A 13294-nucleotide genomic window follows, 5' to 3' on the forward strand; every position below is an offset into this window, starting at 1 on the left:
TATATATATAAGAGTTAGATTTGAGAATATCTTTTTGGAAAGAATAAATCATCTTTGCAAGAAAAAAAAACAGTAGGCGACAAAATTTGCAGAATCTTGTTGACGGATAAGGAAAAATATTTCGTAGAATCTACTACCTTTCACATTACAAATGTCCTTAAAAATGGCCTACCATGTTGTAAGACATGTTGCGGAGAATAGGAAGAAACTCTAGTAAATATGTCCTACACATATCAACAAATAAAAAACTAATCTCAAAGCAGAATCAACACGACATGAAATATGTTGTACAAGTTTTGCCTGTAATAAATAAGCCAATCATACTGTAATAATAAATACCCCAACATAACAATACATTTATAACAAATATAGTTTTATTTTAAATCCTTGAGTTAACTCTTTTTTTAAAATCCTTGAATTAACTCTTTTTTTTTAGAGTCATGAAATCAATTTTTTCTTTGAGGTTTGCATTTAATAGTAATCTTAATCAATCAATCACGTGTATATATATATATATATTTTGTGGGTATAATGAAGAAGGAGAAAGGAATGAGAAATTGAAGGAAAAAGAGGGAGGGAGAAGGAGGAAAGAAAAAAAAATTGTCGGTGACTGGTAGTGGGTGACCAACGATGGGTAGGTGCGCAATGGGTGGCGAAGAGTATTTCATGACTCATGAGCAGTACGATTGATGCAACACTTCAGTTTTTAGAGCTCTTAGATGAGAAAGTCAATTTCTCGTTTTTTTGTGTGTGAAAATGAGTAAGAAAGAGAGAAAGGAAGAAGAAGAAAAAGGAAAAGAAAAACTCTAGTAACAGGCAGTGGTATCGACACCATGCTTTAGAGAGGAAGATCTAGATAAGGGAGATTATTTTCATTTTTTTTTATTTTTGTAAGTTCTTTTTTATGGTTGAAAAGGGTGAGAGGGAAAAGAATGAGAAATCAAAGGGAAAAAGGAGAAATAAAGGAAAATGGAGGAGAAAAGAAGTCGATAACGGCCCACCATCACAAGTGACCTACCAACAACAATTGCCAACTATCCTTGAAAACCATGTATCAATCGAAGATGATCACGATGGTCAATTGACGATGACACGATGATTAGTCGATTGCAGAAAGTCATGATCGATCATTAATGATCACAACAATCAATCGTTTATAGTCACGATGAGTGATTGTCAACGGTCACAACAGTCGGTTGCCAATGGTCAGGCAAGGCAGTTGTCGACGGCTAAGGCAATAGGTCGTTGACAGTCACGAAAGTCGATCGACAGTTGACCGACAATCATTGTTAACCATTGATAAGAGGTAGGGGATGAGAAATTTTCTCAAACCTATGACGTTCACAAAAAAAAAAAAAAACATATTCCAGACGCACAAGTTCAATTTCTTAATTCTAGGAATTTTATTTCAATATCCCAAAAATGAGTTTGACTTCAAATGCCAAACCTATAACCAAACACCCAATGAATTGATAAAGATTTAAGGAGAAAATGTCATTCAAGATAAAGAAAAAATAAAACTTCTACTAATTTCTTGAAAATTTGGATCATATTCATTCCCCAAATATTACGATATGTCACATAAGTTTATCGACATCGCAAATATTTCTCAAACAGTAGGAGACTAAATTAAAAAGTGTTAAAACATACAACAAGGATTAAATTTATGTAATTATATTAATACAAAAATACACGACGTGGTAAGGTAACTGGTAATACACCAATATTATTCAAATAAAGCATCATATAAATTAGAAAAATTCTAAAAATAAATTAAAAATAAATAAAAGAAACACAGAACCCTAAACCCTTCTGCGTCTTCCGCTCACTCTCAACTGCTCCACCAGGCTTCACGCCGGTCTTCCTATCGCCGCCGACACTCTCCGGTTCAGTGCTGCCGCAGCCTTCCATCTACGGTTGGCACTGATTTTTTTTTTAACCCTTTTGTTGCTACTGGTATTCTCCCGATCTCCATGTCCATCTATATTAGTTAATGAAGTATTCTGGAACCTTGATCGAATTTGATTCTAACCCACAGTTTGTTCATTCGAGTTTTTTCAGATAATCATGGCCGTCAATGCAAGTGCTGAAGATCAATCTCACAAGGCCCATAGGTCTCGTAAATCTGGTCCCAATGCAAAGAAGAAATCAATGAATGATAAAGGGAAGAAGAAGGATGAAGTTTCTGAGAATGATAGGAAGCGGAATCCCAAGGTGATTAAATTGTTTCTTTGTTCTTTTGTTGAATTCTACTGTTTATGCTCTTCTTCCTTGTAGCTCATTTGTCATGTGGAGAACTAAGTGTTTCCCCCCTTGTCTATAGGCTTTTGCTTTTAATTCGTCAGTTAAAGCCAAGCGTTTGCAAGCTCGTTCTGTTGAGAAAGAACAACGTAGGCTTCATGTTCCCGTAATTGATCGTTGTTATGGTGAACCGGCTCCATACGTTATTGTTGTACAAGGACCTCCCCAGGTGTGAATTTACTAGGGTAGATTAGTTTGTATATTATGTAATTTGAGGACTTGCATCTCAAAGTTCATTTTTTTTCTACTGTAGGTTGGGAAGTCTCTGTTGATAAAGTCTCTTGTTAAGCATTATACCAAACATAATTTACCTGATGTTCGTGGCCCGCTTACAATTGTGTCAGGTTCTCTCTATTGGTTCCTATACTCATTGAATATTTCATTGAAGTTTTTCATTTTTTTCTTCCTTCCGCAAACAAGTTTCACTACTTTTTTTTTTGCCTATTTTATTTGGAGATTTGTGTTCTTCTCAATGTGTATACAACTATGCTTTTTTCAGGTAAACAAAGGCGGTTGCAGTTTGTAGAGTGCCCAAATGATATAAATGGGATGATTGATGCAGCAAAGTTTGCTGATTTGACTTTGCTTCTAATTGATGGTGATTACGGTTTTGAGATGGTGAGATACCAACATTCCCGTCCTTTCATTTGTTTAATTTCTCAACCTGGAACTCGAAGATTATAGTGGATTAACTGAGCTATTTTTTTCACCATTTGACCATCATTTCCTTACTCACTATCTTTAACTTGGAACACTTCCTTCACTAACCTACAGGAGACTTTTGAGTTTCTCAACATTTTGCATAATCATGGACTTCCAAAAGTTATGGGAGTTCTCACGCACCTTGACAAGTTTAAAGATGCAAAAAAATTAAGGAAAACAAAGCAGCGTCTTAAACATCGCTTTTGGACGGAGATACGCACAGGAGCAAAATTATTTTATCTATCTGGGCTTATACATGGGAAGTAAGCATATTCTTCAGTCCTATCTTAAAACATTTATTTTTGTTAGTTTTCATCATAATGCAGAAAAATTTAATGTTTGCACTAGGTTGATATTCATTGTGGTCAATATGATTTTTAAATTTTCACATTCTGTTGTTAACAGATATCCTAAACGTGAGGTACACAATCTTGCTCGGTTTATCTCTGTGATGAAGTTTCAGCCTCTGTCTTGGCGTACCAACCATCCATATGTTTTAGTTGACAGATTTGAAGATGTCACTCCACCTGAAAGAGTTCATACGAACAATAAATGTGATAGAAATATCACGCTTTATGGTTATCTACGAGGTTGTAATTTGAAGTATGGAACTAAGGTACCACTTCTCTGGTAGTTGGGTTTGCCATGATATGGGAATTATTGCTGGTTTATGTGTGTGTGTGTGTTTTTTTATAGGAAACAAATGTTATTGTTTACTACTTTGAAGAATAATGGTGAGGTGAGAGAATAACTGGTGTAAACACCAAGGAAAAAGCTGAAATTTATTAATCATCAGACTTCATACTGCATAGTGCCAAATATGTATAGGGGGATGATCTCATAACAACCCTTTCAACTGTTAGTTTAGGCTAACAGAGGAAAATTTAAAAATACTAAATACTAAAATTTAGCTATTTTTTTAAGAAAATTTGTACTCTTTGGCTGACTAGAATGCTTTTATTGTTTCTTGTTAACTTTGACGATCTCTCCCAAAATAATTTTTGAAGAAAATTTATACACTCAGTTAATCACCTAAACTTGTTTTGTATATTTCCTTACTTCCAATGCATGAATCAGGTTCACATTGCTGGTGTGGGTGATTTTGAATTGGCTAGTATAACCAGTTTGGCTGATCCTTGTCCTTTGCCATCTGCTGCCAAAAAGAAAGGACTACGTGATAAGGAGAAATTGTTTTATGCTCCTATGTCTGGGCTTGGGGATCTCTTATATGACAAGGATGCTGTTTATATAAACATCAATGACCATTTTGTTCAGTATTCCAAAGTTGACGATGATAAAGAAGTACCTACAGGGAAAGGTAATTTTCTTCCATTAATTTCCCAAGAAGTTCCCCGAGAGTGTGTAAACTTGCAAAGAAACACTTTACTGTCTTGACATGAGAACCCTACAACTAAATGCCTCACTGCTTGATGGCTATGTTTACTTAGAAAAACTCTTTTCAACATCTTCGTAATTGTAGACCTGCAATCAAGTTTTTAGCAATCGGATAGTGAAAAAAAAGAGCTGAAACTTGCAAGCTTACGTTCTTTTTTTTTTTTTTCAGAGGATGTAGCTAGTATTTTTGTATTTTGCTTCTTAGGACATCTTCTTCTTGTAATCTTTTTTACCAATGGGGATTGTGTTTTATGTATGACTTCAAAGAATCATCTTCTCGATAACTTTAGAACCCTCTCAACCCCTTATTTCTTAAAGTGAGATTTGATTATCTGTATAATCTAATATTACTAGAATTTGTTTAATTTATTTTTTATAATTTATTTGTTTATTTATTTTTGTAGAAAATAGAAAATTTCGTAATTGTAGAAAGCTATGTTAAAGAGGATGAGAAGTCCTCAATTTAACAAGACAAATAGGTCTAAAAACATATACCCCATTAGATGACATCAGTGCAGAGCAATGCCATAATCTGAAGAACGTTTTGTTCTTCTTTCTGTCGTAAGACTTATTGGAGCTGTTTTCTGCATTACTATTTTAGACTTTAGTTTGAATATAGCACATTGTTTGCATATTAGCTGCCATGCCTTCCACCATCTCTTCTGAAGTAACTCTTATGCTATCATCAGGTAAGGATCAAGATGTGGGTGAGGTTTTGGTGAAGTCTCTCCAGAGCACAAAATATTCAGTTGATGAGAAGTTAGAGAAGAGCTTCATTTCCCTTTTTGGCAGAAAACCTGACAACTCATCTGGGTCTCGGGAAGTTGATAGACCTGGTGTGGTACATGATGCCGATGACTCAGAGTCTTCAGATGAAGATAACCTTATCGAGAGAGAGGCTAAATTTGAAAGTGAGGGCACTGATGAGGAAGAATATAATGATTTATTGGATGAGAAGTCCCCTGTTAAAGACCATATGAAGGAACATGTTGAATTTCATGAAGGGAGGCTTAGGAGGAAAGCTGTTTTTGGAAATGACGTTGACTCTGATGATCTCATGGTAACGTGACTGATACCAATTTCATAATGTCTTGGTGTATATCTAGCTGAAGCCTCTGTACAAGGCGTAGATGAATTGCCTTGCAGAGGTCAGACAAGCTAATCTGAGAAATATTTGGTTTAGGTGTTGGTTAACAGATAAGGCACATAAAGGCAGCTTTTTCTAGTGTTTACTCTTTGTGGCATCATATTAATTAATCTCCTGTTATAGCTCTTTCTTTGCCACTCTATCTTATGACACATTGGCAACTGCTGTCTATTTATATTTTATATGGACCATGCAGTTAGTGTGAACTTTGCTCTATGTGCCAAATACTAGAAGGTTGTTAGTGTCTTGATGTTTTCTTTTATTTCATCATAGGATTCAGATGAAGAAGGCAACGATGACAGTGACGATGACAGTGATGTTGATGGTCAAAAGATGTCGGAGGATGATGAAGATGATGAGCAAGACGGTATTTTTCTTGTAAATATGCTATATGCAAATGTTTTTGGTCCATTGATGATTTACCAACTTCTATTGTAGAGACTGGCATGGGTAACACATCAAAGTGGAAGGAGCCTTTGATTGAAAGGACCAGGTCTAGGCAACATGTGAATCTCATGAGACTTGTGTACGGGAAATCCACGCAACTATCAACTACCTCAAGCAATGAAGCACATGATACTTCTGATGAAGAAAACGATAGGGGTGAATTTTTTTGGCCTGTAGGCAAGATAAATAAGGTCCACTCTTTGTACTATTTTTTTTTTTTTTAAAAATAGTATTTCCTTTTTATTAGATTTCATGTCTGCGTTTATTGTTTTTCCACTTATGTGAATAATGGTCGCTTTCTTAACTTCTAAATATATTGATGATGGCAGAACGATAGCAAAGTAGTGGATGGTGAAAATGCCAATTCTGAGGATTGTTCCAAACATTTCAAAATTTCCAATGATCTTGATATTGAAAGCATTCGTGACCGATTCGTCACGGGTGATTGGTCAAAAGCTGCTCTCAGAAATAAATCTCCTGAAGTCAAATTTGAAGATGATGATAATGTCTATGCTGATTTTGAAGATCTAGAAACTGGTGAGAAGTATGGGAGTTCTCATGCTGAGAATACTACTGATGCAACAGTTCAGAAGGCAGAGGACTCAACAATTGAGGAACGCAGACTGAAAAAGCTTGCTCTTCGTGCACAGTTTGATGCTGAATATCCTTTCGATAATTCTTATTGTACTCTTCCTTTTATTTTTCCCACCCTCTTTTACTTTTATGAAAAGGAAATGAAATTGGGTTTTTGCTTTTCTTTTAAATGCCCCATTCAAATCTTGTCAATATTGCAACAACTTTATCTGTGATCCTGTGGTTTAATTATATTTGTTTTTATAGAAAAGTTAACTTGAAATAGGAGTTCTTTTTCCCTCCTTGTTTTCAAGAGTTTGTTGGATCCTTAATTTTCACCTACATTTGATGGATCTAAGGCAGCAGAGGATGGAAGTGATAAAGAAGATGAGGCCAATGGAAGTGATTATCATGACAAGGTAAATCTACCATCATTCTTTTGAAAAGTATTTCTTGCATGACCTGGAGCATTGCTTCATGCTTGATTGTTTCAGATGAAGGAGGAAATTGAAATTAGGAAACAAAGGAATAAGGCTGAACTTGATAATATTGATGAAGCCTTCCGATTGAGGATTGAGGGATTCCAATCTGGGACATACGTAAGATTGGAAGTTCATGGTGTTTCTTGTGAGATGGTTGAACATTTTGATCCTTGCGAGCCTATTTTGGTTGGAGGAATTGGTCCTGGGGAGGACGATGTTGGATACATGCAGGTAAAATAATTTTTAATAATCTTTTTTGCTTTATTCGATTACTTATATACCTTTTTTTGTGTCATGCTTAGAAGCTATTGATCTCTTGTTTCTCTCCTTACGAAGTTACCGACAACATAATTTAACAGTTGAAAGGGTGGTGAACCTGAGACAAAGAGCAAGTAAAAAAGACAACATTTTCAATCAAATTATATGGCTCCCCCCTTGGGTGCTTCAAATTTTTTCATGCCATGTATCGTGTATGTCGGAAAAACACTAACCTATTCCTTGACCACCCAATTCACTTGATTTAGAAAGAATGTCTTCATCTAACCAAGTGAAAACCTCCACCTTCCTTCGCTCCCTTCCAATGAAAGGGGACCTTAAATAATGATAGGAACAGGCAGGAATCCCATTATGCATAGGGTTGTCCATTCATGGGACCTGCTACTCCATTAGGGCAGAGAATCTCCTTTTAGGCTGGGAATGGGGGAGGGAGTTGGGAAATATCATGTGATTTAAATAATTATGAGGACAAGAAATATATCCCCTTCCTGTAATCGGCCTCGACCTGTTTGCCAATTTGATATGTCTGAACCAAATGGTTGAACATTGGACGACATGTATGGATAATTTTTTTTTCCAAAAAACAAATAAAAACAGAACTTTTCAATGATGAAATGAAAGGAGGCTAATGCTCAAAGTAGAATGAAACAAAAGAGTAGATTAGTTGATGAGTAATTATTTTGTTTTATTAAGTCTCAGAAATTTCTCCTTAAGGTGATTCTTCATTGGATATTAACCATTTAAATGAAAATTTCAGTGGAAAATTAACTATTTAATTAACATTTGCCAAAACGATCCATTTAATTTAATCTAGAAAATTAACTACTTAATTAACATTTGCCAAAACGATCCATTTAATTTAATCTATCTTTTTATAACAAACATTGAACGAGGAATGAAGGGAACATGGTCCTCGCCCCCAATCTCCCATGAAATTTAATGAGGATAATTTTGGCGATGGAGAATCAAATGGGGGGGACTGGCTTGACTCGCTTGTGAACATCCCTATTATGGTACACCATCTAAATCCTAAACCTTTCCACCTTTAGAAAAGAATGCCTTCTTCGAAGAAGATAATCACTTTTGAGCCCTTTCAACCCTTGGGTTCAAGAAGTAGTGACAAAATGGATTATGTCCAGAGGGAACCTGAGATAAAGAGGTGGGGAAAGGGGTCCCTTCAAACCTAGCAAAAGATAGCCAGCAGATCAACGTAGCTTGTATGCAAGAGGGAGCCTGAGACAAAGAGGTGGGGAAAGAGGTCCCTTCAAACCTAGCAAAAGATAGCCAGCAGATCAACGTAGCTTGTATGCAAGTAATGCGAACTAACAAACTTTATTTTTTCCCCATTGGCCATCCCATTCTAAGCAATGTGGGACAAAGGCATCCCATACTACCTTGGTTCCTAACCGATTGAAATATCGCCAAATTGTTTTTTAGGTTAATAAAATAATTTCCTCAACAAAAAAAGATCATGTTATCAGCAAACTGATGGGAACTGGCAAGAGGGTAAATTTCTTCCCCACCCACAGGAAAGCCCCAATCATCTCCCTATGGCTAGTGGAAACCAACCTGCTAAGGACTTCAACAACCACAAGGAAGAGAAAAGGAGAAAGGAGGAATGAGGTCCTCTTGTCTAAGACTCTTGAATGCTTGGATCCTACTTCTTGGTTTACCATTAACCAAAATGGCAAAATTACAGTTTCAAATCCAAGATTTCCCAATCCACAATTTTATCATTGCAAAATAATTGCAAAATAATCAAGAAATTATTAGGGGTAATGCTTTCTAGTTTATCAAATTTAGTAATTGAGAATTTAGAAAACCAATCATTGGAGACAAGGAATCCATCTGTGAGAATACGTGGGTATATCCAAACTTTTTTTTTTTTGTCATTTCTTTGTTTTTGTTCCATTTGAACAGCCAAAATAGACCAAGTAAATGTAAAATCTAGCATTGTTGAGACTTGAGAGGAATATTAACAGGGAGACGTCTTTTTACCTTGTTGAGCAATATCAAGTAATGGTTCTTTCCACCAATTTATCCAAGATCCATCTAGCCAGCAACATTGCAATTCCCTTCCAACACCTAACTTCTCTAGAGCAAAGACCACCAAGGTTCTTTAGCTCTCCTTAGAACTACTTTCTACTTGTAGCTTAGGAAGTGAGGGCCATAAACTCCAGATAGCCAAAACATGGCCATCTCAGCCAAATGAAATAGGGGAAAGAGATAAAGCACTTCCAGGTTACCAACCAGATCTTGTATGGTGAAGTTAGGATTGTTCCAAAGGAATAAGATGGCCCTACCAAGCCAAGAAAAGTCGAGCATGAGATAAAGATTGTTATTTATTTTTCGGGATTAGGTCCTCTGGCACATTATCTAAGATCAACCAAGCCAAGTTCAAAAGTCTGATAAGGGGCCTCCATGAATTCTGCTTGTTCATAAGGTTGAATGATTTTTTCTCTAAAGGAACTTGCAGTTGCACCATAGTTGGCTGGCTTTATGTTTTTCTTTTCTAATAAGTTTAAATGGAGGTGCAGCTATTAAATGGTGACTCGATATGGTAATTTAACATGAGTGTGTTTGATTGGTATGGGATTGTCAATGTTAATTCATTTGTTAGTCTTTCCATGAGTGTCTTCTATCCCTTTTGGTCTCCTTAATTTTTTTTCCTTTTATTCTGTGTAGTTTTCTCATGAGTGAATATACTGAGATTGGAGTTCTTGTCCAATTGCTCTATTATGTCCTTCATTCCAAGATGAGGGATTTGTTTATTTTTGGAAAGGTTATGTAAGTGTTCTTCATTCACCAAGTTGTCTTGCTATAATATGTTTGCAGGTCAGACTAAAACGACATAGGTGGTATAAGAAGGTACTGAAGACTAGAGATCCATTAATTTTTTCTATTGGATGGAGGCGTTACCAAAGTACCCCTGTTTATGCAATTGAGGATTCAAACGGGAGGCACCGTATGCTTAAATATACACCTGAACATATGCACTGTCTAGCAATGTTCTGGGGCCCTCTGGCCCCTCCTAACACGGGGGTTATTGCTGTTCAGACTTTATCTAGCAACATTCAGGTATCCTTTTCAATTATAAATGAGAAATCAGACATGTTGAGATAGATAATGAAGTAGGTTTATGTAGATATCTCATACCATCTGAAGTGTTTCAATTTGTCATGAAACAATAGACTGTGAGAATGAATTGAATATGTGATTATAATATTTATTTTTCCAACAGGTTTGTCTCACGACTGTTTCAGCTGTTTGCATTAGATTAACATGCGATGCTACCTTTCCAAGTTTTCATTGCGATCTTTTGTTGACATTTTTCTAGCTTTTATATAGCTTTTTATTTGGTTTCTCAGACATCATTCAGGATTGCTGCAACAGCTACTGTGCTCCAATCTAATCATGAAGAGCGGGTGGTCAAGAAAATCAAGCTAGTTGGTTATCCATGCAAAATTTTTAAGAAGACAGCACTTATAAAAGATATGTTTACTTCAGACCTTGAAATAGCTCGTTTTGAAGGTGCCTCCATTCGAACTGTTAGTGGAATCCGGGGCCAGGTCAAGAAGGTATGTTTGTTTGAAACAGAGAACATTTTGTATGTTATTTTTCCTATTATCCCACAGAATTTCTTTTTGTTTTGTGTGTATGAAAGGAAATGCTCATGTACCTCCCCTTGACTTGTCCTGACCTCCATATTTTTTGTGGTTATATATTCTTTTATAGTCTGCTTGCTAAAGTGGGATTAGTGAATCCATAAGCTGGTTTCTGTTTAAGCATGTGAATGATTGGTTCTTCTGATGACTTTTCATGATTGAAGCTGTTTCTTGGTGAGCCTAGCTGAAAACCTGGCTTGTTGATCCGTTAAACAAATAAGACTGGCATTAGGATCACTTCTTTCTGTTGAGATTTTTTAGTAGCCTGAATAAATATTTCCAACCAAGGGGTTAAGATAACAAAGATCCAAAACTGTATGAAACCATCAAATATCGGATGAGGGTCCTGGTACATCTCTCTTCTTTGGGGTGTTCAATTTATTAATCTTTTGAACTTCATGCTCTTACGAGTTCTTCCATGTAATATACCATTGTAAATTTGGTGATGGTCGATATTTATGGCCAGACCTATGGTCAAGTATTTGCCTACAAACCCTTTGAATTACTCTTCCTAAAGGGTTGCCATTTGATAGGATCCTTTCCTAACTAGTAGACGAGTAGTTAGTATAGTAGACACGTGTGTGCCTGTTAAGCTTATAAATGTCTTATTAGATGTCATATGGAGCCAGACTGAAGCCTCACAACGTGCGGCTCCATGTTTGGATGGCGCTGGACAAGGCCTAGCTTAATTATGATGTTCATATTTCTGATATTTTGTTAAGTTAATTTTTATGGTATTGTGAATGTATTGATTTAATCCCTCGTGTCCATGTTAGACCCTCGAAACAATGAAAATATTTATATACTTCAATGGATAGTATTAATATCCTGGTTCTCTAACCATTATTTCCTAATATTATCTGTAGGCTGCAAAAGAGGAGATTGGTAACCAGCCCAAAAAGAAAGGAGGACTACACAAGGAAGGGATTGCTAGATGTACCTTCGAGGACAAGATTCGGATGAGTGACATAGTCTTCCTGCGTGCATGGACTAAAGTTGAAGTTCCTCGATTTTACAACCCGCTGACAACAGCATTGCAACCTCGTGACCGAGTATGGCAAGGGATGAAAACTGTGGCTGAACTTAGGAAAGAACATAATCTTCCCATTCCTGTGAACAAGGATTCGCTCTACAAGGTAACATCTTGCAGGGAGAAAAAGAGTTTGGTTATATGGAGTTTCCATCTCTCATTTTGTGTTCTGATTATCATGATGATGTCCATGTGTGTTGTATTTCAACTCGTTTTTTTTTAATTTTTATTTTATTACACGGTTGCAGCCAATTGAGAGGCAGAAACGGAAGTTCAATCCATTGGTAATTCCCAAATCATTACAAGCAGCCTTGCCATTTAAATCAAAACCAAAGGATACACCTAGTCAGCAGAGGCCACTTCTCGAAAAGCGAAGAGCTGTTGTTATGGAGCCTCGCGATCGGAAAGTTCATGCTCTTGTTCAGCAGCTTCAACTTATGAGACATGAAAAAGTAATGCATTTCTGAAGCTTTTTGTTGATTCATTATCATAGTGTAAGTTTCACAACTTCTAACCCATGTTCATTCTTCAAATTTGTTACCTTTAGATGAAGAAACGAAAGCTCAAAGAAGAGAAGAAGAGACAAGAGCTCGAAGCCGAGCACGCCAAAACTGAGCAGTTGTCTAAAAAGCGGCAAAGAGAAGAACGGCGGGAGAGATATAGAGAACAAGATAAACTGAGAAAGAAAATTCAAAGAAGAAGTGAATGAGATCTGTTGAGATTAATTGTTTTGGTGCGTGGCCTTATTATATAAATGAAATTCACCCAATAGTTTCTTCAAATATATTTATTTAGAGTGGGTTTTACCTGTATAATTAGAAGTAGTTAAGTGATTTTTCTACAAGCACCTGTTTATGTGCTTTAGAATTTTCAAAATCACTTATGGCATGACCAAATGACCAAGCACCATGAAAATTTTGTATAATGCTTTTAATTGATCGAAAGAATTTTTATTATCCTATAAGTTATGTTAATTACGTTGTAATCATGTTGAAATGATGGAAAACCATTGTAAATGTTTATAAGTTAAAAAATCTTTCCATTGTAGCATATTTAGGTTGGATTATTCTTACAATATATTTAGGGACAATTTCAACCTTTTTACCATTGTGTTCTACTTGGTGTATCGATTATAGTTTTGAACTTCCAAGTAGATGGATTTAATGGTATTAAATTTTCATCGACATGTACATATTTTTATATTTTTGTCCATGTGTTTATAATTTTATAGGTTTAACAAATATATGTCAAGTGAATTGATATTTTTATTATATTA

General features: G+C 35.9%; 1 protein-coding gene across 1 annotated transcript; it reads left to right on the forward strand.

Annotated features, from left to right (window-relative positions):
• The first annotated feature begins 1670 nt into the window (after nucleotides 1–1670).
• On the forward strand, nucleotides 1671–12992 carry LOC120086141 (P-loop containing nucleoside triphosphate hydrolases superfamily protein). The gene is made up of 19 exons (XM_039042607.2): nucleotides 1671–1956; nucleotides 2062–2214; nucleotides 2324–2470; nucleotides 2555–2645; nucleotides 2801–2919; nucleotides 3076–3266; nucleotides 3409–3619; nucleotides 4081–4321; nucleotides 5088–5458; nucleotides 5819–5912; nucleotides 5984–6183; nucleotides 6322–6653; nucleotides 6909–6984; nucleotides 7060–7278; nucleotides 10159–10401; nucleotides 10692–10901; nucleotides 11855–12124; nucleotides 12267–12470; nucleotides 12566–12992. The coding sequence occupies exons 2-19, from the start codon at nucleotides 2068–2070 to the stop codon at nucleotides 12725–12727; spliced, it is 3528 nt and encodes a 1175-aa protein (XP_038898535.1). The 5' UTR covers nucleotides 1671–1956; nucleotides 2062–2067; the 3' UTR covers nucleotides 12728–12992.
• The last annotated feature ends 302 nt before the right edge of the window (nucleotides 12993–13294 follow it).

This window comes from Benincasa hispida, chromosome 9 (assembly GCF_027475165.1).
Source record: "Benincasa hispida cultivar pf3 chromosome 9, pf3_genome.v1.1, whole genome shotgun sequence".
In the NCBI taxonomy this organism is placed as follows: Eukaryota; Viridiplantae; Streptophyta; class Magnoliopsida; order Cucurbitales; family Cucurbitaceae; genus Benincasa; species Benincasa hispida.

Excerpts from the sequence above, each read along its gene's own strand:
- LOC120086141 (XM_039042607.2), top strand. The coding sequence starts at position 2,068 with ATGGCCGTCAATGCAAGTGCTGAAGATCAATCTCACAAGGCCCATAGG. Across the intron at positions 4,322-5,087 it reads AGAAGTACCTACAGGGAAAG|GTAAGGATCAAGATGTGGGT; the intron begins GTAATTTTCTTC and ends TGCTATCATCAG. Across the intron at positions 5,913-5,983 it reads TGAAGATGATGAGCAAGACG|AGACTGGCATGGGTAACACA; the intron begins GTATTTTTCTTG and ends CTTCTATTGTAG.